The sequence below is a fragment of the Jaculus jaculus genome, chromosome 5 (genome assembly GCF_020740685.1).
Source record: "Jaculus jaculus isolate mJacJac1 chromosome 5, mJacJac1.mat.Y.cur, whole genome shotgun sequence".
NCBI lineage: Eukaryota > Metazoa > Chordata > Mammalia > Rodentia > Dipodidae > Jaculus > Jaculus jaculus.
In genome coordinates this window covers 164,091,718-164,117,754 of record NC_059106.1, presented here as the reverse complement: position 1 = coordinate 164,117,754, position 26,037 = coordinate 164,091,718, and the positions used below count along the sequence as shown (strand labels likewise).

At 46.0% G+C, this 26,037-nt stretch overlaps 1 protein-coding gene and 1 pseudogene across 2 annotated transcripts in view; one reads left to right on the top strand and one right to left on the bottom strand.

Moving 5' to 3' along the window:
* Dscam (DS cell adhesion molecule) overlaps positions 1-26,037 on the top strand; it is a 679,085-nt gene that overhangs the window by 571,375 nt on the left and 81,673 nt on the right. For both annotated transcript variants that reach the window (XM_004654491.2, XM_045151367.1), the window contains exons 18-20: positions 3,151-3,297; positions 8,223-8,378; positions 12,722-12,855. In XM_004654491.2, coding sequence (XP_004654548.1) covers positions 3,151-3,297; positions 8,223-8,378; positions 12,722-12,855 — 437 coding nt within the window. The remainder of the gene's footprint in view (positions 1-3,150; positions 3,298-8,222; positions 8,379-12,721; positions 12,856-26,037) is intronic.
* Positions 17,808-17,907, bottom strand: LOC123461159 (annotated as a pseudogene).

Here is a 26,037-nt window from a genome sequence, read left to right as displayed (position 1 = left end):
TGTGCCCAAATCATTTTGTTCCCCCACCCCTCCCTTTTTTGAGATAGGGTCTCCCATAGAACCTATAGAACTCACCAATTTGGCTAGTTTATCTCTCCAATACTTTTCAAGACTCTTTTTTTTTTTTATTTTTACCTCTTACGTATTTTTTAAAGTTTATATTCCCCTGAAGATGGCTGTGGATTTTTGTGTATTTGTGACTAGAGAAAACCATTGGCAGGCTGACTGGAGTGGATCCCACAGTGATCACGCGCCCCCTAGTGATCACGTCGGCTTCATTCAACTAATTCAAATGTCCACAGTGCTTGAAAAACACAGGATCCTGGTGTCCCGAGGCGTGGTGCCAGGTGAAGAGACAAGGACCTGGGACTAAAGGCAGCAATGCCCGGTTGATTTTAAAGCAGCCTGTGGGCAGAGCAATGGTTTCTTGTATAAGTATCCATTTGATCCTAGACTGTGCAATGCCAATTTGAATAATTTTTACAAGGAAAGAAGTCTCACGTAATTAGAAAGTTAAAGGGCCGTGTCTTTTTTCTACATCCACAACCTTGACAAAAGTAGTTAAATGTGCCTTTTGGTTTCCAATTCGCTGCCGGTTTTGTTTATGAACATATTTTAGTTAAGGTTTTGCACGGTTGGGGCTGGAGAGATGGCTCAGCAACTAAAGACACTTGCTTGCAAAGCCAGACTATGTGGATTAGATTCTCCAGTACCATGCCCATATTCACTCTTTCTGTGTCTGCCTCTTTCTCTCTGTCACTCTCTCAAATAAATAGATAAATACAATATTTAAAAAAAAAAAAGATTTTGCACTGTCTTCTATCTCCAACCTTTAAAATTTGCATTAAGTCAGTCTCAAAAATACCATATATTACTGACCTGTCTCTTATTGCATCCTCTCTCATGCCTCTGATGAAACATCATAGCACTGATGGTTTGAGGAGAAGTAGTGAAATCCTTCAGTTCCATTTCTGCTTTTTCATGTTTCCCAATAGGCTTCCATTTTAGATGCCCCAAGTCACTAAACAGGGAGAGAATTCACACTATAAAGTAAGTTTAACGTGAAGCAGGAGCTTGCGATAGCAATAGGAAGTAAATCAGATGCGGAGTGTTCTCCTCTCTGTGCCTTCAATCTGAAGTACAGTAAACTGGTTTTCACCATGACACATGCATAAACTCCGGATATCTTACTGAGCTATCACAATATTCCCACAGGGAAATGGCATTTTCTCTTTCTTTCTTCCTTTCTTTCTTTCTTTCCTTCTTTCTTTAAAAAAAAAGGATCATCTAGAAAAAATGTATCTGGAGAGAGCATAGAGTAGCAAGGGGCGAAACAGTGTAAGAGGTGACCAAGGACTAAACAAGGTCTCAGTCAAAGAGAGAATCAAAAGGAGAAGGAAGGTCCCAGGGATGCAGAGTACTATCCCATCTGATGTGTAGCTGGCCAAGATTTTGTCCCGTTCTGTAGTTTGCCTCTTTGCTCTATCCACAATATCCTTTGCTATACAAAAACCTCCTAATTTCATGAGGCCCCAGCGGTTGATTCATGATTTATTTTTTTTTTCCTAAACAACTGGAGATATATTCAGAAAGTCATTGCCTAGGCTAAGATGTTAAAGGATTTCCCCTGCTTTTTCCTCTTGCAGTTTTAGAGTTTCAGGTCTGATATTAAGGTCTTGGATCCATTTGGACTTGATTTATGTGCATGGAGAGAGATAAGGATCTATTTTTCATCCTACTACATATAGATATCAGATTTTCTGAGCACCATTTGTTAAAGAGGCTGTCTTTTCTCCATTGAATATGTTTGGCATTTTTGTCAAAAATCAGAGGGCTGTAGCTTCCCAAACTTACACCTGGGTCCCCTATTCTGTTCCATTAATCTGCATATCTGTTTTTGTGCCAATACCATGCTGTTTTTGCTACTATAGCTCTGTAATATAGCTTAAAATTGGATATGGTGATACGACCAGCCTTATTTTTGTTGCTCAAATTTGTTTTGGCTATTTGAGGTTTTTTGTGCTTCCAAATGAATTTTAGGTTTTTTTTTCTATTTCTATGAAGAATGTCTTTGGAATTTTGATAGGGATTTCAGTAAATGTGTAGATTAACATTGATTCTTTTGATCCAAGAACAAGAGATGTCTTTCCATTTCCTAGTGTCTTTGGCAATTTCTCTCTTGAGTGTTTTAAAGTTTTCATTGCAGAGATCCTTCACTTCCTTGATTAGGTTTGTTACAAGGTACTTAATTTTTTTTGAGGCATTTGTCAATGGAAGTGAATCCCTGTTTTCATCCTCAGCATGTTTGCTGTTAGTATATAGGGAGGCTACTGATTTCTGTGTGCTTATTTTGTATCCTACCATATTGCTAAATGTTTATCAGCTCTAACAGTTTGCTGATAAGAGTCTTTAGGGTCCCTCATGTATAAAATCATATAATCTGCAAATAATGATAATTTTATTTCTTCCTTTCAAACCTGTATCCCTTTCATATGTGTCTCTTGCCTTATTGCTATGGCTAAAACTTCCAGTACTATATTAAATAAAAGTGGGGATAGTGGACACTTTGTCCTATTCCTGATTTTAATGGAAAATCTTCAAGTTTTTGCCCATTTGGTATTACGTTGGCTGTAGGTTTGTCATACATAGCCTTTATTATGTTGAGATATGGTCCTTGTATTCCCAGTTTCTTTAGGATTTTTACCATGAAGGGATGTTGGGTTTTGTTAAATGCCTTGTCTGCATCTATTCAGATGATCATGTGATTTTTGTCTTTCAGTCCATTTATATATGCAAGCCCAACAGACTGACCTTTTTATGTGATGGGGGAGGGAAGGATTGGCACGCCAGGGCCTCCGGCCACTGTACTAGAACTTCAGACACTTGTGCCCCCTCGTGTGCATGTGTGACCTTCTGTGCTTGTGTCACTGTGTGCCTGGCTTACATGGGACCTCGAAAGTCGAACATGAGTCCTTAGGCTTCGCAGGCAAGTGCTTCAACCGCTAAGCCACCCCTCCAGCCCGGCATTTTTTTTCATGTGGGAGAGTGACAGTGTTTCATTTTAGAATGATACAGTGTGCTGCTTACTCAGCATGGCGTTTCTAACGGAACCGGCCAGTGTGATTACAGGTTCTCATGATGTAATTGCAGTGCCCAGCTACCCTCCCGAAAATGTCCAAGCCATAGCAACCTCACCTGAAAGCATATCAATGTCTTGGTCCACGCTGCCCAAGGAAGCCTTGAATGGGATTCTCCAGGGCTTCAGGGTCATCTACTGGGCCAACCTCATGGACGGAGGTAAGAGGACGCAGCAGGGACTGTGAACTGGTCCCTGTTCCTAAGTGGATATAGGACATGATGGGCACTTTGGTGTCAACAGGCATTTTCTGCTTTGTTTTTATCATCTGTGCCATCAGTAGAAGTAGATATTTTATCCAAAGCAATATGTGCACATTTGTGGTGTGTGTGTGTGCACGTGTGTGTGTGTCTGTGTGCACACACGATGGCCATAGGTCAATCTTGGGTGTCCTAAGTCTCTCTCCACCTTATTTTTTGAGAACGGGTCTCTCACTGAACCTAGAGCTCCCTGAGTTGGCTAGATAATCTAACCAGAAAGCCCTCGGGAAGTGCCTATCCTGGCATCCCCCAGCACAGGACTATATATAGGTGTGCAGGACAGAATAGGTGTGCACCACCATACCTGGCATTTCACATGAGTGCTGGGATCCAAGCTCGGTCTTCATGCTTGTATGGCAAACACGTTACCCAGCCTCCAGCTACCTTCAAACCACAGGGTTTCCATGCATCTCCCATCGCACAGTTTACCTGACACAGCTCTGTTCTGACAGAGATAAGGTGCCTGTCCTTAAAGCTTTAAAAGTAAGTATTCAAAACCCTGTACCTCTTCAAATAAAGAATGTTTGGAAAGATATACAGCTTTAAGAATACATTTTTTTTTTCCTCATGGAATAAGGTAAGACTGGTATGATAAGTGTATAATGAAAAGTTCCAGTCTTAACTTTCAAAAGGTGAGAAAGAAGCCTTCGGAAACATAAACCTACTTAACCTGTTGCCTCTGAGCAATGATGTTTATGGGTCAGCAGGCCATACCATGCGACTCATGAGTGGGGCACTCAGCTTATGTGGATCCCATGGGCCCTACATAGGGAGTGATGGTGTGAAAACCCCCTTCTGCAGACACTGAGAACACATTACACATGCACAGAGGGCATGAACACACTGCACATATCACATGCCTAGCATACATACCACACACACCGCATATACACCAAATATACCACAGCATTACAAGCACACTACTTTGCACATCACAAACATCTCCCACACCACACACATCATATACACACCATATACGCACCACACACTCAAGACACACACTATAAATACATCACACAAACACTACACATCACCAACATTACACACACCACACATCACAAATACCACAGCGCATATACACCACCCACTATGTGTACACCACCACACACTCCACACATCTCATGCAGCACATATATGCCACATACACTACACATATACAAAAGACAAAATCACAAATGCCACATAATACACCTCACATTTCCCATACACGCATATGTACACCACACATGAGATTCCCACACACAACCGGTACTTACATCACAAGACTACACGTGCATCACACACAAATCATCTACCACAAGCACTACATGCATAGCACACAGTATGATGACCAACAGGTACTACATGTGTGCCTCCCACCACCCATCTACCACACTCCGCAAACACACCACATACCACACGTGACACACCCTTCACATACATACCATGTATGTGTCATACATGCACACTCTCCAAACATAACACAATCTAGAAGCACACTACACACTCATCTTTCATTCATACACTACATTTACCTCACACAGTCACATATCACCCGTATATCACAAACACTTCACATACATAATCCATTCCACACAGCAAGTACTCACACCTCATGTACACACACACACACACACACACACACAGAAACACACAGATTGAGACAGTCTGTTTCTCAAATTGTGACTATCAATAGACCCATGTATTTGCTAAACTATGTATAAGGAAGTATTTTGTTCTTCATGTGATCAGATAAAATACAACTGATACAAGATAGGACAAGCTAAGCCAGGCCTGGTGGCGCACGCTTTTAATCCCAGCACTGAGGAAGAGGTAGGTGAATCACTGTGAGTTCAAGGCCACCCTGAGACTACACAGTTAATTCTAGGTCAGCCTGGGCTAGAGTGAAACCCTACCTCGAACCCCCCCCCCCAAAAAAAAGATAGGACAAGCTAAGTGCACATGGAATAAATTAGTCTCTCAAAACAACATGAGCCCTAAATAAGTAAACAAGGAGCTGCTAGTTCTGCTTGGCACGTGTAACTCTTCTGTCCCAACTGCTGCTTTCAGTTTTCTATTTTTCATGGTTTCATTAGCGGTCACTCACTAGTTCTTGGTGACATTTTCACACATGTATATAACGTATTAGATCACACTCCCCTCCTGTTTCCCTCTTTCCCACTGAGCTCCCTCCTCTTCCCAACGTGCCCTTCTACTCTCCTGTCTTTCTTTTTCTTTTTCTTTTCTTTTTTTTTTTTTTTTTGATCATCCAGTGAGTTTCCTTAGAGTTGCTCACAGGAACATGGGTGAGAGATTGTTTACAGAGACACGGGCACCTTACCACAGACAGTAATGAAGAGAATGTCTCTGCCTCCATCACCCACGAACCACTATACATCCTCATGGAGAATTTGTGGCCCTTGTGAACTCCTCGCCCTTCATCACGCGATGTCCGCTGGGCCAGTCTTGTATTGTGAGTTCAGGAGTACAACAGTCATGTCACGCCCAGAGATCAGTATTCCGCACCCCCACCCCTTCCTCCAGCTCTTACATTCTTTCCATCCCTTCGTCCATGATGTTTCCTGAGCCTTGGATAGGGAGGTAGAGATGTCCCATTTATAGCTGGGCAGTCTGCTATAACGTTGCCTTATGTAAGCAAGTAAGGGGTGCCCCGTGCCCCTCCCTCTCACCTCATTCCTGCCTCAACACAGCATCTCCAGCTGTGCAGCCTTCCCTGTGTCGTGGCAGAGGCTACGCCTTCTCTGAGAGACAGACTTCTGTGCACTGAAAGATGAAAAACTTCCAACACAGGACCCAGCCGTAGATTCAGAGCTAGCTCCTAACATCTCTATTCACTTTTACTTTTTCGAAGTGTGTGTAGGAGAGAGAGAAAGAGGAAGGGGGTATCTTTGACATGATTCAGAAGTTTCCGAACTGGAAAAGCTCTTAATGAATTATACATTTAGTTTTCCCGTTAGCATTCAACCTAGTCAATCTATATTAGATATCATAAATGAAAACGGTAACCGAATGCGGAAAGAAACTTCCTCCAGAGGAGAGGTTTTCTGATCCGCTTGGGAATGCCACCCACAGGAGCAGACCTTCTTCTCATCTGTAAACCATCTGTTGAGACTTCCAAGTGGTGACTTCCACCAGCTACTCTAGAAGGTGCTAGGCCCAAGGTAACCCTTGGGGGCTATCCTAACCTGCGTTCACCCTCAGCAAGGCATCTTTCCACAGAACTCGTCTCTGTCTTCCCCAGGTGGCCCCACGTCTGTGGCTCATGTTAGGTCCCTGCTTGGTGATACACGTGGCACCTCTCCTCCCTCTCCCCTCACAGCCTGGCATGTGTGTGATTAGCCTTGACCGCACCATGCATCCAATGTTCTTATCCAGCGCAACCTTGACCTTGTTGGTGACAAAGCATGAAAATCTTATAAAGGCTATCCATGGTCATTTCCATGGTCAACAAAAGAGCAAGCTCTTGATGTCTGTCCCTCTGTGAACTATGCTGACTGGACAGAAGGACAGAAGGAAGGGCAAAAGCAGGGGCAGATAACCCCAGGCAGCCAGAGGAGCACTTAGTCTGGCCAGCATGACATGTTTCCAACCCTGTCTCCATCACTTCACCAAGCGTCCCCATGGTCCAGTGGCCCAGATCATGGCTGGTAGCCACAAGAGCTAAAAGGACACTTTCATTGCTTTCAAAACGTATCCAAAGATGGTCTGCGTTTGCAGCCAGCCACCCAGTAAGAGCCTCCTGGGTTGCCACCTCACATTGCCAGTGGTGCCTTGGTAAGGGAGACACTCCCACAGTGGATGTCATGAGCCCCGTTCACAGCCACCTGGCCCTGGGCGACAGGTCTCAGGCCTTCCTGTCATGCTGAGCCTGTGGCTGTGGCGACTACTTCCTTCTGAACCCAGCGGCCTCACACCGTGCAGACACTTGACACGTCGTTCCAGGTGCTCTCAAATTGCCATGTGCAATACGTCAAGGGCGGGGGCATGGTGTTCCAGCTCTGAACAGCACTAGCCATCCCACTCCAGAATGCGAGGCAGATTTAGCACACACCAGGTTCTGACACATCGCCTGTCACTTCGCTGATGGCGCTGAGTGGAGTTCACACCAGGTAAAAGGAGGCACGTGCCCAGCATCTTGGATCAGCTCAAGCACATCTTTACAGCCATAGTGCAAGACTCCTTGGCCAACTTAACGTATCTGGATTTAAGGTTCAGCTCCTCTATGAACTGTCCATTACCATCCAGCTTGTTAGCATATCCATCACCCCACATTGTTACTGCTTTCGTTTTGTCCCCCAAAAGGCACAAGGTTTCAAGTAAGCAAGATGGGTAGGTCCTGGTGATCTAAGGTACATCATCTGTGACCACAGTCAATGAAATGCTAGGGTTATGTACTTGAAATGTGCCCGGGGTGTGTCTTAGGCTTGAGATGAGCTTGGATGCCTGAAATCCATTCAAGAAAAACACAAACAAGATCCTCACTTTGCAGAAGCTTCATAAGGCGGCATAAGTCGACAGGTAGAAATTGATGCTGGGGGAGGGGAGCACGGTGTGGGACTGGAGGGCAGCTCTGGGCCAGCCCTGCTCTGGGGCCATTGTGAGAGGTCAGTGGCTTGACCGAGACTGAGTCACTCTGCTTTGTCAAATTGATTTTCTTTTACCTGGTGCTTTGGGACATTTTGGCATGGATGATTTGTTTGGTTTGGTTTTGCAAAGTCCACCTGCGTACAGCCCCTTCTCGTGTGTGAGACATAGCAGGGAAGCAAAGGAGTGTAATGAGAGGAAAGGCTTGTAATGAGGGCCTGCCTTCTGGTTTTGTCCCCCAGAGCTGGGTGAGATCAAGAACGTCACCACCACGCAGCCTTCCCTGGAGCTGGACGGGCTGGAGAAATATACCAACTATAGTATCCAGGTGCTGGCCTTCACCCGCGCAGGGGACGGGGTCCGGAGCGAGCAGATCTTCACCCGCACCAAAGAGGATGGTGAGTCAGAGGGCAAGGCGCTGTGTGGGAAGCTCAGAGCCCATCCCGAACGCTCAGGGACATGCCGGGCTCCTGCCAAGGGGCAGCCTGCCTGGGCCAAAGCCAGGCTGGGAAGGCTGGGTCAGAGATCTTACCCTTGGCCTTGTTCACACAGTCCGGCACAAGCCAGGGTCTCTGCCTCTCGGGCTCATGCTTGATGCAGCCAGTGACCCCCCTTTCCTCCCTGGTCAGTTGTCTCCTCTCCTCCCTGTGGCCCCGTAGCTTCTCCGTCCTCTCCCTTCTTTCCCCTCCTCTTCTTTTTCCTCTCCCTCTTCTCATCTCTCTCTCTCTCTCTCTCTCTTTTTTAACTCTGATGACTTAGTTTTGTTTTCAACAAACCCAAAATTCCCTGTTTTAGAAATCTCTCACGTGTGGACTGGACAGGTGGCTTAGTGGTTTAAAGCACTTGCCGAGCGAGCCTGATAACTGGAGTTCGAATCCCCAGAACCCACATAAATGCAGATGCAAGTAACTCACACGCATCCGTAGTCCCAGCATACCTTCGGCAAAGGAGGCAGGGTCAGGCGGCTCCCAGAGCTTGTGAGCTAGCTAGTCGCTAGTCTACCGTTTGCAGTGGAGGGGGGGATAAAAAAACCAAGAGAGGCTATGTCTCAAACAAGGTGGAAGGTGAGGACCCCCACCCCGAGGCTGTCTTTTGACCTCCACGTGTACACCAGTGGCACACGTGAATGCACACACAAAAATCCTTAATTTGAAAGCTTCGTGGCATTTTTTTAGATTCTCCCAAGGATTCATGACAACTCAGTGCATGTCTAACTCACTGCCCCCTGTGTATTCAGACATTCCTCCTTGCTGCCCCGTACGATTCGGTACCGAGACCGACATAAACCATGGGGCAGAGGGCGAATGTCTAAGCAGCCGGAGGAGCACTGAGGGTCTATAAATAGAAAACCATGAGTGAGATGAGCAGTACCACCGTGGTGAAGGAAGGAACAACAGACGTCTGCCTGATGCCCTGAGAAGTCTTTCCGGAACATCCCGCACAGGCGTCCGAGGCACAGGCTAACACAGGACTCGAGAGCTCTTAAGTGTGATACGGACTCAGGTCTGAAGTGGTTCATCCTCCTGCCAGGATTCAGCTCCCCAGGTGGTGGGGCAGGTTGGGGAGGAGAGCCCTCACCATTGTCGGTTATGTTTCCACCTGGTATGCACAGGTGCAGTGTCCAAAGTTCCTCAGATACACAGACCACTCCCCCCCCCCCAGAAAAAGTGATATTTTTCTGTCCCACCTCACTTGGGTCCTGGAAGCAAAGCGTGGAGCCCTGGCTCTGAGGTGAAGATGGCTCCTTCTCTTTATCCCTCCTGTTCCCCATGCAGGGTTTCTGGACAGATAGCCATTGCTACCTATGTTCCGCTCTCCCTTCCCAAGCCAGGCCTAATTCTCCCACAGTCCCATCTGCCCACCCACTCGTGATATTCCACTGCCTTCCCAAGGCCTCCTCATGTTATGGTATCCACATACACGTCAGTCCTGACTAGCTTTAAGTTGAGAGGACACATGGGCCATTCTCCCCAGGAACACGCAACTGTTTTGAGCCATTCTGCTCAAAAACACTAAATTCTTTTGGGAAACCTAAGGTCAGAACTCAGTGTCCTTAGGAAGTAGATCATTGCTTAAGGTACCTACAGGGCTGAGTTCTGAGTGAAGAGAGCCATAACTTAATTTTAGGATGTAATAATGTGGGCTGGAGGGGTTGCCTAGTGGTTAAGGCACTTGCTTGCAAAGCCAAAGGACCCAGGCTGATTCCCTAGGACCCACGTCAGCCAGATGCACAAGGGGGCGCATGCATCTGGAGTTTGTTTACAGAGACTGGAGGTCTTGGCACACCCATATTCTCTCATTTCTCTCTCTCTCTCCATCTCTCCCTACTCCTCTGTCTCTCAAATAAATTTTAAAAACTTAAAAGGAAAATAAAATGTAATAATGAGCCACATAAAAGCTAGCGCTATGCCTTGCTGTCATGGGACTTTGGTGCTCTTGAGCTGAATTGTCCTGTGAAGAAAGTCTCTGCAGTGATCAGACTGCGTGGGGTGAATGACCCCCTTGTCATAAGCGAGCTGTTGCTTGACATTAGATACTGGATCCCTTGTTTGCCCCACTTCAGAGCAGGGGTGAGACATTATCGCTGAGCAGCAACTCAGATGTCACTGAAGTTATTATTGATAGAGAACAAGATCAACTACAAAGTCTGACATTGGTATTTTGCAGAAGAATGTAATGAAATCCAGTAAGAAGGAAAAACTGTCCACAGTTCCTATTGACCGGAAATTTAGGGTCAACTTTTAATTAATCCTCCAGTTTCAGCTATCACAAGGTCTAATTTGACAACCAATTTCTCTGCTGTTATGTCCAATTCTGGTGGCTTGTGGTGGTGTGAGTGACTATGGAAGACCCAGCAGGGTCCCAAGGAGGAAATGGATCGGAACAGAGTGCGCAGACCTGAGTGCTGCTCAGTGTTTATTCAGGATAGCCCATTGCATTCCAAAAGAAATGGAGAAGATTGGGTAGAAGGATGGAAACACAAAACCATGACAAAAATCACTCATTTAGGAAGGATGGCGAACAGCGCCAATATCTAGCCCAAATAGGCATTTTCACAATGTATAAGAGGCTGCGATGAAGCGGCTGGTTGAAAAGACAGGCCGTAAGGCTAATTAGCATAGAAGAAACGTCTCACGCAGCGAGAATTCAGAGCCTGCCTCTGCCTCCACGAAGGAGTCTCGTAAGTAGACTGCGAAAGCAGGCCTAGAATTGCCACACAGATAGTTGCCATCGTTTGTTGCCACCTCCATGCATGGAAGTGTCGGCTCTTGCCAATGTTCTTACAAGTGAGGAAGACTGACTCATTCACAGTGGTCCCCTCCCTGCCTGACTCACTGGGAACCACCATGCCCACCCCAGCGCCAGCACGCCTAGAGACTGAATTGTGTCACTCATTTTATCAGTAGAAAAGACAAAAGGCTGACAGTCACAGGTTTATACCTTGCTACTTGGCTGGAGAGCAAGTCTCCTGTGCCCCGGTTTCTCAGCCTCTGTGTGTGGATTCTTGGGCTCATAGACACGTTTCCCAGCTTTGTGGCCATATTTATGCGTCCAATGACAAAGTCCCAAGCCCATGACCGTTACCCTCAGGCTTACGGACATTATCTTGGGGTGAGAACCTAAAACTTCAGATCCACTCGGCAGGACCAGTGGGCAGATGAGAACTTACGTACCTGTCATTGCTGCAAGAACACAGGAAGTAATTTGCTGATCTGGCTTTCTGCTTCTGAGCACAATGGATTCTGAGTTTTAAGGCATTTGTAAAAAAAGAAAAAGAAAAAAAATCTGATCCTGTTTTCTTTTCCAAGGCAAAGCAAAGCAGAGGGCATAGAGAGAGCAAACAAATATCGACTATTAATTTTCAATTGTTATTTTCATTAGGCAGGCATGAGCCAGACGCATCCTGATCCCTTTATGCAAAAGTAAACATTGCATATGTGTAATAGAGGCAGTTACATTTCAGACCAGATATTTACAGACCAACATCACTGACGTGCACACGACCTGGTGAGGTGTTATGTGAAATGCATGAGCTTGGCTTCCTGCCACCACAGTGAGCCATTTCTCTGGTGGGACATCTGAAATAGATCTAAGACTGAGTGGAGGGAAAAAAAAAAAAAAGAACACTACAATGTTTACTTATTTTTGTGATCTTTGTGTGTATATGGGTGTGTGTGTCCGTGTGTGCGTGTGCCATGGCATACATGTAGAAAAGTCACAGGCAACCTTAATGTCCACCTTGTCTGAGTAAGGCTTGCTCGGTTTTGTCTGTGTTCACCAGGCTAGCCGGCCCACAAAATTTGCCCATCTCCATGTCTCATCTCACCTTAGGCTGGCTGGGTTTACAGACATTCACTACTATACCTGGTTTTGTATGGATTCCGGGGAACCAAACACAGGTCAGCATGCCTATGTGTTTTACCCACTGAGTACACACAGACACAGGATACATAAAAATAAGTAAAACAAAAGCATCGCCATATTTGGTCATGACCCACTCTAATGACTTCGTTTGAATTTAATCGCCTCTTTTAAAGTCTTATCTCCCAACAGACTGGCATTCTGAGGTAGTAAGGTTAGGAGAGCAGTGTCCCAATGTGGACAGTTGTGTTGTGGGTGCACAGTGGGTCCCATGGCATTGATCCTCGGCGGGCTGAAAGGGCCGAGGAGCCATCACTGAGGAGCAGCTGGGAACCACGCACGATTCTGCTCGGCCCTGTGACTGACCCTGGCTCTTCAGTTCCAGGTCCTCCTGCGGGCGTCAAGGCAGCAGCGGCCTCAGCCTCCATGGTCTTCGTGTCCTGGCTGCCCCCCCTCAAGCTGAACGGGATCATCCGGAAGTACACCGTGTTCTGCTCCCACCCTTACCCCACAGTAAGTTGGTAAATAATCAAGTGCGTTTCCAGAATCTTCCAGGGCCCACTGTGGCTGCTCCTTCTGGACGGTTTCCCTCCTTTTTTTTTTTTTTTTTTTTAATTCCTCCTCCTACTCCAGTCTTCCCCGTGGTTTAACTTGTCTTGCTGTCTCTACATGCAAAGCAAGGGCCTCATTTACACCTCACTTGAAAACACACTCCTGCATCATTATACGGATGCAGTTGCCCACAGCCATTGTTTCTCTGGGAAGTTGCCAGGGCACTGCCAGTAGCTTATCAAACACAGGGTGCAGAGGCCGTAATTGTGCCTTAATTGATAGCTAGTGGACAGGCCTATTGATTTCCCTGTTGGACTCACCATTAAATGACTCCATGTTGCTCCCTCCTTCCTTCTCTCCCACCCCCTCCGTGCTCCATCCCACACTGAGAAGGAGCTGCCGGCCTGTCCCCATGAGCTGGAGCAGGGAGACAGCAAGGCCTGAGGCCCCACCAACAGCAGAGGCGCAGTGGGGCATGCCCCCCACAATCCGCGGTAGGCTTAGTTCACGGATCAAATACTATTCAAACCCGTGGTGCTTGTAATCACTGCTGTTGGGACTGCTGCCTAACTGTTACACTATTAAATTTTTTGAGGCCAGATACCAAAGCTTATCAGAGAGAGAAATTTTAGAGAAACGAAGATATAAAAATGGCACGTGAAAGGGAGCGGGGTGATGACTCAGTAGGACCTACGCAAGCCTGAGGGCCTGAGTTCAGATCCCCAGCACCCAGGTAAGTGTGGGGCATGACGGCAGACACCCGTAGTCCCGACACCGGCGAGGTGGAGGCTGGGAATCCCCAGGCTTGCCCGTCTGCTAATGCTGAATCACCGAGGCCCAAGTTCAGGGAGAAATCCTGTCTCATAAATAAGGTGATGAGCTACTGAGAAAGAGACCTGACATTGACCTCTAGCCTTCTCAAGCAAACACACACACACACACACACACAATCAAAACGTATGTTGTCTTAATGGAGATTTCCTTATAGTTTGTAAAGGAGGAGTGGTGTTTATTTCATCTTTCCGTACCCCAGCTCCTGGCATAGAACTTAGAAACACGTGCCATACAGTACAGTCTGCTGCTTAATCCATTGCCAGTGTGTAGTTCAAAGGCAGTGTTGCAGACGTGTTCACACTGCTGGCAGAAATCACCTGACCAGAAGCATCTTGTAGGCAAAAAGTTTATCTTGGCTTACAGGCTCAAGGGGAAGCTCCACGATGTCAGGGAAAATGATGGCATGAGCAGAGGATGGACATCACTCCTTGGCCAACAAAAGGTGGACAATAGCAACAGGAGAGTGTGCGAAACACTGGCAAGGGGAAACTGGCTATAACACCCATAAGCCCAACCCCCAACAATACACTGCCTCCAGGAGGCATTAATTCCCAAATCTCCATCAGCTGGGGACCTAGCATTCAGAACACCTAAGTTCATGGGGGACACCTGAATCAACCCACCACAGGCAGGTTAACTGGATAAGTGACCCCTGACCATCTCCAGAATCTTCTTAATCTTCTCAAGCTGCAAATCTACACCCCCTAGACACTCTTCTTCACCCTACTTTAGCCCAGAACCCCCTCCCACCCACTCCCCACCCACCCATCCACCCCCCACCCTGCACACACACACACACACACACACACACACACTAGACTTCTATGAGTTTGCAGACTCTAGGGCCCTCCTATCGGTGGGATCTGATAGAACTAGATCTTTTGAGGCTGGATGACACTGAGCATGTCCTCAGGCTTCCTCTACGTTGAAGCAGTTTTCAGAATCCCCTCCATCTGTGAGACTGAACAATATTCCTGAACTCACTTGTTAGCGCTTTAGTTGAAGTGATACATTTTCCCACTGCGGAATCGATTAGGGTGTGAGAGGGCATGAAGCCAGGATGCATTAGTGAGCAGGAGCTAGTGGTGTTGCCTGGGGCCCGGGGCAGCTGCTTTCCTCTGCCCAGAAGGTCAAGAGTGTGCCTTGCTGTGTAGGCCAGCATGAGCCCACTGCCTCTGAGGCACTGCTGTGAATCCCAAACAGCCGGAGCCAGGTTCCAGAACTACTTTTGCAATTTCTGTATTTGTTTTCAAATACGCTGCTCATTGTCACCTGGGAGCAAAGCAGGGCTGACCCTCAACCAGCAAGAAATGTCTGTGTTGCCCACCTCGCCGAGGCTGCAGACCACCACAGACCCCTCAGCACGGTGCCCCGTCTTAGCACTGTGCCTAACGTCTCCAAGTCTACTGAAGAGAGACTGGATCATTGCTCATGTGAAGAGATCTCACTCTCCACTCCAATTGAAAGTGTGTCTTTATATATTCTTGAATATATTTTATTTATTTATTTAAGAGAGAGAGAATGTGTCAGGGCCTCCAGCCACTGCAAACGAACTCCAGACGCGTGCGCCCCCTTGTGCATCTGGCTGACGTGGGTCCTGGACAATCGAACTGGGATCCTTTGGCTTTGCGGGCAAACACCTTAACCGCTAAGCCATCTCTCCAGCCCCGAAAGTGTGTCTTTAATTTTGAGTCATTCATTCATCCACTCACTCATTCATCCATTCATTCATATATTTACTGTGGGCAAATCTATGTCTGTTTTGACTCCATCGAGCCACAAGGAGACTGGCAGGCTCCCAAGGATGCCAGCAGCCTGCTCTTGCTGTCCCAGAGACTCACCTCTAAATCCAAATGCTACCCTGGCTTATTTGAGGTGAAGCTTAGTGGCAGTTGCTGATGTGACACATCCCTGGAGAATGCTCGGCGCCACACGAGGCTCTGTCCTCCTGGAGTAAGGCACACACAATGAAACGGGGACGAGTTCTGAAAACATATGTGAGGAGTCTGGCGTGTGGGGCATACCTTGAATCCTAGCTCGGGAGGCAGAGACAGAGGACCCCCCGATCTGATTTGATGAGCTATGGGTCCAAGTGAGAGACCTTGTCAAAGAATACACTCTGTCAACCTCTGGCCTCCTCATTCATATGCACATACACAGCAATTCCCCCCACTACACACACACGCATGCCCATGCACCCACACACAGATAAACACGAATGCATGCATGCATGTGTACTACACAAAAAATAACAAAAGAGGGTTGGAGAGATGGCTTAGCAATCAAGTGTTTGCCTGTGAAGCATAAGGACTCCGGTTCAAGGCTCAATTCCCCAGGACCCACGTAAGCCAGATGCACAAGGTGGCGCGCACATCTGGAGTTCCTTTGCAGGGGCTGAAGGCCCTGTTGTGCCCATTCTCTCTCTCTGTTTCTCTGCCTCTTTCTCTCTCTGTCACTCTCAAATAAGTAAATAAAAATTAAAAAATAACAGAAGAAGTGTAAGATACCACAAACGTAGGGTGTTTAGCCATCTTAAGCTTTTGTGATTTAATTTTACATCAGAAAACTTCCTGTGGTAGTTTTTCGGAGGCATGCACTTCGGCTATGCATGGAAATGAACACCAGAGGGCAGCACCAGTTCTGTTCATTTTCCTTGTTCAGAAATGTATTTTTTTTTTTTTCCTTTGAAACAGTTTCATAGTTGAATGTAGAACATGGGAGGAAAAATCAGGACACAGTGTGGCCTATTTGATCTTCTCTCGTGAGTCGCTCAGTGCACCTCCTTGATGCTGTCCATCTCCCAAGATCCCCAATTCATCTTCTGTTCTCGTCAAAGGACCTTATTAAACACACACACACACACACACACACACACACGCACAGGCTTTCTTCTCTCCTATGTAACATATCTCCTCTAATAAATCATGTTCTCACAGTTAAGCTTCGTGAAAGGTCAGTAGAATCGGAGACTCTATGTCTCTATGTGGCTGGACAGGTTACATCAACTGTAAGGCAATCCAGTTCATCTTCAGATCATTTATAAACAGGGCTGAACAAGCATTGATCTTACCTGGAGGGCCCAGCAAATGCAATGAGATGCCAGCCTCCTGCCCAGACACGTCAACAGCATAGTCTCTGTGACCATGCGATCAGAACCTTGACCATGTAGTGTGTGGACACAGACTATTAACGTCAGTATGTAATTCACACGTTGTGAGAAGCAATGAAAATACAATGAAATGAGATACCTTTTAAATACCTCAGGTTAAGGGTTGGGGAGATGGCTCTTTGCATAAAGCACTTGCCCCCACAGCCTGAACCCTGAATTTGGATCCCCAACTCCACATAAAACCAAACACTGTAGCACCCACCTGGACTCACAGCGTACCCACATCAAGAAGGTGTTAGAGACAGGAGAATCTCCCCAAATCTTGCAGGCCAGACAGCCTAGTGCAACCAGTGGTCATCCATAGAAGGTGAGGAGTGACGCCTGAAGCTGACCTCTCCTCAGGCACACCACGGCACATGCACACCCACACACACGCCCACACGCACGGACAAGTACACACACATGCAGATATCATACATGAACACTAAGCATTAAACAAACAAATAAAGGCCTCATGTTTGAAAGTAGTCGAGCTGTGTTTCCTTTCTTAAATTCCTCCCCATGTAAAAATAACCTGTGAAAATGTTATTTGTACATTAAGCAGGCGCTAGGATATAGTAACTGTCTATTTCACAAGGCTGAGTCCACTTATAAAGAGCTGAGGAATGTGAGATTACAAGCAGAGACTCCTCATTGATAAAGAATAAGTATCAGAAGACATTCAAAATTACACCAGGGCTGGAGAGATGGCTCCACCTTTAAAGGCACTTGCTTTAAAAGCCTGCCAGCCCAAGTTTGATTCCCAGTAGCCACGTAAAGCCAGATGCACAAAGTGGCACATGTATCTGGAGTACATTTGCAGTAGCCAGAGGCCCTAGCATTCCCATTCTCTCTTCTCCTCTCCATTTCTCTGTCTCTCTCTCTCTCATGCATGCATACACACACACACCCACATACACTCAAAACATTTTTTAATGTGAAACACTTCATGAATTTGCATGTCATCCTTGTGCAGGGCTAATCTTCTCTGTATCCTTCCAACTTTATTATATGTGCTGCCAAACAAGCACTAAAATCATTTTTTTAAAAAATAAAAATGTTATCGGTAACCTGTGATCACTCTCAGGTGTTCCGGCCTCAGATACAATATTACCAAGTTCCTACAAGCAACAGGTGCTCGATGTTTCCTGTTCCACTGGGTTTCTTCTGTGTCTCTTAAGTGGTTGTCATAGCCCTTGCCTGAACTCTTTCCGTAAGCCATGTTTACCAGCCAGTTAATCCCGATCAGTGTCTTGAGCAGGAGATGCTGCAGGGGAACCTTTACTTCTCTGAGACTGACAAGGAGATGGTCTAGTCTATGCAGTGGAGCTTGACACCCACAGGGCTGAGCTCAGAGCCCCCAGCTCCGCACCCTGAAGGCCCACCGTCTTTCCTGGACAGCCAGCTCCGCCCCGTCTCAGCGTTCCCCAGCTGTGTTTTTCAACCTCACTTGGTATAACCGTGGCCTTAATGTTCCCCATGAGTACAGTTTGATCTTCTTACGCGCTGGAGTCACCACTAGTCACTGCGATGTCGGGGCGCCTGGCTGTGTGCTGAAGCAGGGGCCACCCAGCAAATGTGTTGGTTTAGATTTTATGGATTAATACTGTGGGTCATCCAGGGGGCGAAGTTACTGCTCACCAGGGCAGGCAAGTGTTGTGTAGACTCCACAGTTCAGTACTTTTTGCCCCAGCAGGACTGAGCTTAAATGCTATGTTTTCCTACTGCTGGCATGGCTCTCTGACATACCCTGAGGGTGCGTCTCTGCCCTGTGATGGCACATCGGGACACCACGGGGGTGCCTGGTTGGGCTCTGCACAGACCCCTGTGTTCCCTTCATGCGTGTGCATCTTACCAGGATCCCATGATCTCTGCTGATCTTCCTCTTGGAGGCAGACACGCGCTAGGCCTTCGGGGATGTTTGTTCAATGCGACGTTACTATAGCCCCCAGCACCTTGCTAAAGACACAGGGATGTAAGAAAGGCACTACATTGATGCTAAGATACATGTAAACACTACAGACATACGACATCAATACTGGCTTATAAAACCCTTGGGAACAAAAATCCGGATGCTTTCTTGGAAATATTTTCATATTCATGGCCAGTGTTAATGGATATATCTAAGTCTTTTCTAATATTTTTTTTTTCTGTTTTTATTTTTTACTACTGATCACTGGGAGAGTAGAGAGGAAGTCTGTGTTATCATTCAAGAGTTTATCCTGTGGAAATGGTCCTCCTCCCCTTGAAATGGTCTCAACAGGTCCAGCCAATCACTGGGTGACATTTCGATGGGGTCTTTATCATGGTTTTCTTCTCACACGGTCACCAGTGGACATTGGCTTCACCGGGCATTGTTGAATCCATCCAATGACTGACTATACTAGTCAAAGTTCTGGTACCCATACCAGACCTGTACCAGAAGGGCGGGAACTACCATGACCTTTATTCAGAATCCTGAACCCAATCTGGTAATTGATAAAGCCAAGAAGAATAGAGCACATAGAGTCCAGTGAAATATCTTTGCAAAAGAAAGCTCTTTTGAAGCCCCGTCTGACACCATTGTTAGCCCAACTTGTCAAGTAAACTTTTTTTAAAAATTTTTGTTCATTTTTATTTATTTATTTGAGAGTGACAGAGAGAGAAAGAGGCAGATAGAGAGAGAAAGAGAATGGGTGTGCCAGGGTTTCCAGCCACTGCAAACAAACTCCAGACGCGTGCGCCCCCTTGTGCATCTGGCTAACGTGGGTCCTGGGGAATCAAGCCTCAAACCAGGGTCCTTAGGCTTCATAGGCAAGCGCTTAACCGCTAAGCCACCTCTCCAGCCCCCGTCAAGTAAACTTCTAACCAGAATTCAGGCTTCACAATAGCATGCATTCAGCTTAGAAAGGCATTGCATTATTCTGAGTGTATTTTCTTTTTTTAAAATATTTTATTCATTTTTGTTTATTTATTTGAGAGCAACAGACAGAGAGAGAAAGAGGTAGAGAGAGAGAGAGAGAGAGAGAGAGAGAGAGAGAGAGAGAGAGAGAGAGAAAGAAAGAAAGAAAGAAAGAAAGAAAGAAAGAAAGAAAGAAAGAAAGAAAGGGCACGCCAGGGCCTCCAGCTGCTGCAAACGAACTCTAGACGCGTGCACCCCCTTGTGCATCTGGCTAACGTGGGTCCTGGGGAATCAAGCTTTGAACCAGGGTCCTTAGGCTTCACAGGCAAGCACTTAACCACTAAGCAACCTCTCCAGCCTCTGAATGTGTTTTCTGTTGTTGCTTATAGCTTCCAATGTATATGAGCTAAACTAACTTTAAAAACAACAGATAAATTGGGGCTGCAGAGATGACCCAGTGAGTCAAAAGCTTGTCACACAAGCATTTAGAGCTGAGTTCAATTGCCAGCACCACAGAAAAACCAAGCACGGGGCTAGAGAGATGGCTTAGCAGTTAAGGCATTTGCCTTCAAAGCTGAAGGACATAGGTTCAATTCCCCAGGACCCACGTAAGCCAGCTGCACAAGGTGGCATATTCATCTGGAGTTCATTTGCAGCAGCTGGAGGCCTGGCATGCCCATTCCCCCCCCCTCCCTCCCTCTCTCTTTCTTTCAAATAAACAAATAAAGTAGAAATACTTTTAAATAAACAGTCATGGTGGCACACACCTGTAGTCCCAGTACTGAGGACACTGAAACAAGGAATCACTTGGTCTCACCAAGCTGGTCTAGGTGAATAGATAGAGATATTGTCTCAAAACAGAAAATGGAAGAGAACCAAGGGAGACCCTTAACACCTATGGTCAACATCTCATACCAGCAAGGCCCACTAGTTACAACAGAGGACAGATGGTGAGCTTACACTGGCATCAGTATCGCCCAGAGTCTATTGCCTCGCTCTCGGTGTTGGGCAGTCTGAGGGCCTGAATAAAGGTGTAAAATGACATGGGTCTGCCATTGTCCTCCTGTTCCAAGCATGCACCTCCCATTCATCCTGCCCTTCCCCCCAGCCTCCACCACCGTCCATCCTATGGACATTGCCATGGTTTTGCTGAAATGCCCTTTTGATCGTGAGCTTTTGAGGTCTTTCAAAGATTGTCATTGAAAACGTCTTGTCTTTCGGACCTTGCCTGACCCAGGCTGTACTGGTGACGGAGTGAAATGGACTCAGATCTCATTCAGTTCACTTGTGGAGATGGCTACTTTCCCAGTGGCTACTGTGTTTTGTGCCTTTATTAATCGTCATTACTAAGAACACTCTTCACTAGTTGTTTTCTTCTCTGTGGGAAGTTACGTGATGTTAAGCTTGCCTTTATGTGTTGAATGGGTGGCAGCCACAAAGTTAAATTAGTAATGTACTTCTGACAGGTGATTAGAGTGGCAGGTGTTATTGGTGGCACATCGATGGAGGAGGAACAGTGAAAGGAGGTGACATGTGTCAATGCAGAACACACAGCTGTCACCTCAAAGGGAATAAGTGATTCTGGAGCCAAACGTGGGTGACCATGGCCCAGGAACACAATCAGGTTATTCCAATTTTCAGGAAGGTTCTATAGTTACAGAACAAAGAAAGTCATCAACCAAAGCACTTTTCAGAGAAATTGGTGTGAACATCAGGTAGGCAGGTCCCAGCAAAATGGGAAAATCTCAGCTTTAGGTTTCAGATGCTGTCTGATGACATTCTTAGCCTTTGGGTTGGTAGAAGCTGTGGTCTGTTAGTACATTCCAGAAAGGTTTCTCCTACTAGTCACAAGGCTGGCAGGTCAGACAGAGAGGTGGGCAGCACCTGACTACTAAGGGTAAAGCTACTAAAGGTAGCCCGGGTAATTTGTCTCTGATCCTGTGACATCTCATCTCTCCATGATCATAGGAGTTCTGTCTGGGAGTCCATTGAGCCCTGCTTGAAGGTAAAACAGTGCTTTTCTGGAACTTTCATTCATATATGGTAAGAAAGGACCTAGGAAACAGACAGGGAAAGCTGTTGTCCCGTCAGCTCTCACGGGACAGTGGCCTTGATTCTCAACAGTCCCATCAAGGAAGGAGTCTCCTTCATGCTTCCTCTGGATATCAACTCCAGCTTACTTGAAGAAGGATGACAAAAATTTGCGTATTTTGTAAATCTGGCAAAATGAAACATATTCTATTTGAAAGGCTTTGGGGAAAATAGTCACTGGTCACAGACATAAAGCAGTGATTACACTGACTTGGGGGAAGGTACGAGGAAACCGTGGAAACGGGAAATCCTTTCATGTTGCTGCAAACACCGGGCTGCCCCTCTGCCTTGAGGAAGGTCTTTGTGCCACGTTATCATCTTTTGGAGGTGAAAACTGTGAAATAAAATGGAAACGATATCAAAATGAATTATACATAGGATTTTTTTTTCTTAATTTTAAATTCCTCCAGCTAACTGCTCATTCTTAATGGAGTACAGACCATTTCTTTGCCACTGAGCAGAATGATTTTATATTCTGAAAGTGACCTTTCCCTACAATTAAAAGAGCCATCCATTTTGTTTATTTTTGCTTTGGGGAGGCCTTTTCCTTTTTAGCCACTGCTGCGAACAGTTTCCCCGTGAAATCAGAGCTTTTGAGATAGTTAAACATTAATTATTAAATATCAGAGCTTTTTAAGGCACCCTATTTCTTTGATAGAATTAGTTTTTCATTAAAATGTTAATTGAAATTTTTATGTGGAATTATTTTTATATCCAACAGACAGGCTGAATAATTTGATCTGAGCGGACCATAACTTTGTAGCTTTTTTTTAAGTAAAGACTTTCTATCACAGTAGAATCGCCTGAAGGCTGTTATGGAACTTATTGAATCCAACAAGCATTCCTTTGGTCCCATCCACTTACTGGTTTGTGGGTACTTACCCATGCAATGCTCTGAGACTGTGGGGTCTGGTAGGGAACTTGGCTGTGAGTCCAGGCTAGACCAGACACAGTAAAATGACATAAAGGGCCATAAAGGAAAATATAAACAAAAGTCAGATAAAAGGCCCTGGTCAAGGGGGTTAGGGAGGGTTTTGTAAGCACGTCCATTAAACTAAATGATGTAAGGGATTTGGAAACGGATTCAATAATGTTGGCTAAGCAACTATGTGAGCAGAAATGATCAAAGAGCATTTCAAGTCATTCATTGTGACAAATTCTTATTTACTGGTTAAAAGAAAAATCTTATGCATGGGAGGGAAAACCTTACATCAGCAACTGGAAGACAGAAAGATTTGCAAGTGAAGATGGGTCTGGACCATCCCAAAACTGACACAGAAGCTCTATAAGGAAAAGAACATTCCGGAAACCCTCACACTCATTCAAGCAACAGGGTGTCCAGTTCCTTGCAAACCCATGACTCTCCCCAGCAGACCTAAAGCAGTAACAGAGAGGCAGAATGCGTGATGTATGAGCATTCAACTCAGATGTCACAAGATTTATCCCAACGGCTTTATTTTCCATTCTGGATATATTTTGGGGAAGGCAAACATGTCATAAGTCTTGTAAAACTTTGCTATAAATATATGTATTTTTTAAATCAAATACACAATGCTTCCATTTATTTCCCCCTAGACTTCTTGCAAATATTAAGCCTCATTCTGGGATGTGAGTAGGGTGGTTTTAAAAGAGGAACTCAAAAGAGATTTTTTTTGGTGGGGGGCTCCAGTAAGAATTGGTCAGACTCCTGGCCTCATTTGTAATTAATCTTCATGTGCCAAGTTGTAATTTTAATTTATAATCCACCAGTAAATATCTATGTATCCTAACTCGGTGATTCGTTATAAGCCTTCGGTTACTAGGTGTAGAATAAAGACACTTTAACACAGATTCTGTTGCAGTAGCTCATAGGAGAGAATGGTTGATGTTGGCTCGTATCAGAGCCCAGGGTCCCATGGGGTGTCCAGGTTCTTGCCCAACAGAACAAAGAATGAACAGGGGTGTATCATGGTGCATCATGGGTAGTACCAGAATCAGAGAGAGAGAGAGAGAGAGAGAGAGAGAGAGAACTTAGAAAGGTTGTAGGAAGTGGGCCAGAGCTGGAAGGAACATTAGGAGTTCAGTGACCCAAATGCAAGCTTTCTCATGCATTTGGGGAGGCACTGTATCCAGCCCTTCATACTCTACCTGTCACATGGGAACCTTTGTCAGCTACCTTTCCAGTCTTCCTCTCTGCCACCTAGTTTCTGACATATGCTAATCTCACAGCCCTCACAAGCCCCACTCTCCTGCCTCACTGTGGTCCCAGAAGTATTTGTGATTGTCTCCTGGTGTCCTGTAATGCTTGACGTCACTCCTAACCCACAGACCTTGGCATTCTAATACAGAGGTGTCTGCATGAAGCCCTGACAGCTTCCCGCAGTGCCAAATATGATCATGCAGGCTGGAGAGGTGGCTTAGCGGTTAAGCCCTTGCCTGTGAAGCCTAAAGACCCCAGTTCGAGGCTCGATTCCCCAGGACTCACGTAAGCCAGATACACAAGGTGGCGCACACATCTGGAGTTTGTTTGCAGTGGCTAGAGGCCCTGATATGCCCATTCTCTCTCTCTCTCTCTCTCTCTCTCTCTCTCTCTCTCTCTCTCTCTCTCTCTCCTCCTTCTCTTTCTATCTGTCTGTTGCTCTCAAATAAATAAATTGAAATAAACAAAGTATAACCATGCCATTTGTCAGCACAGTAAGCAATGAAGTGTGCCTTCTCGGAGAGGAAACCAACTTCCCCCACAAGAGAGCTCTCTGGCTATACCGGTCACATGCCATCAGCTGGCGAGGCCCCATTTCTTCTCATGCCAACATCTTGTCTGTCAGACCAAGGAGTGTGAACCATACCTGGTCACATCATCTGAGAAGTGATTCAGTGATAGCAAGGTTAATTCTGGACTCCCTCCAAGCCCAGATGTTTAAGCACTTTTAGGTGAGGAAGAAAAGCTTTGTTCTCACACAGCCATTTAACAAAATGTAGGACAGATGAAGTCATTGACAACCCAAGGTCAATATGGTCCCTTCTACATCATCTTGAAGAACATAGCAGGGTCAGAAATGTGCTGCGGATGCTGTGGACAGAATTCCCACCGAGAGTGACACCAACTCAGGCCACGTGCCTAGACCCAGAGCTTCCAGGATGCTGCCAGCGCGGACTTCCGGTCACGTAAGCCCCACCGCAGCACCACATTGCACACTACATTATACTGTAGGCATCATAAAATCTAGAGTTTAGACTAGCCCTGACTTAAATTTAGAGGTGAGACTGAATAGGTAGAGATCTACAAGGAGAAGAGTAGGTATTTAGATATTGTGATACTTAATCTTAAGAAAATGATCGTTCTCCTCTCCTCACCCAGTTTTTCACTTTGCCCCATGCAGTTCATAGATTCCCCGAGACTCCACTTTGCACATTGGCATTTTTGTTCCCTCTGCACTTCTATTCTATTGTCTGTGCTGGGGGCGCCCTGCTGTATCCCCATCCTCTAAAGTCTGCAATGCACCTACAAGTCTTAGGGGAAATCCAAAACTAAAGTCAGTCCTTCTTTCTCACTGAGCACCCCCCATATTTAGAAGCAATAACTCCTAAGTCACCTTACAGACTACTAGACTGATGAATTCCAAACTATGGTATCTGACAAGTGTCAATATTGTCGCTTCTACCACAAGTCAATAAAAGGCTGGAGAAAGTATTTCATGAGGAAGCCATGTTCTTCATCCATCCCAGGACAAGCATTTCACGCTAGGCATTAAGAAGACATTATTAAGGGCTGGAGAGATTGCTTAGTGGTTAAGGCGCTTGCCTGCAAAACCAAAGGACCTCGGTTTGATTCCCCAGTACCCACATAAGCCAGATGCACAAGGTGTGGCACATGCATTTGGAGTTCGTTTGCAGTGGCTAGAAGGCCTGGCACTCCCATTCTCTCTCTCTCTCCCTCTCTCTCTCTCTCTCTCTCGGTCTCTCTCTTTCTTTCTCTGCCTCTTTCCCTCTCCCAAAATATTTAAAAAAAGAAGAAGACATTATTAGGGCTGGAGAGATGGCTTGGTGGTAAGGCGCTTGTCTGCAAAGCCTAAACACTCACATTTGACTCTTCAGGACCCATGTAAGCCAGACATAGAGATGCAAGCATGCAAGGTCGCACATGCACACAAGGGGGTGCACATGTCTGGCATTCTATTGCAGTGGCTGGAGGCCCTGGAGTGCCAACTCT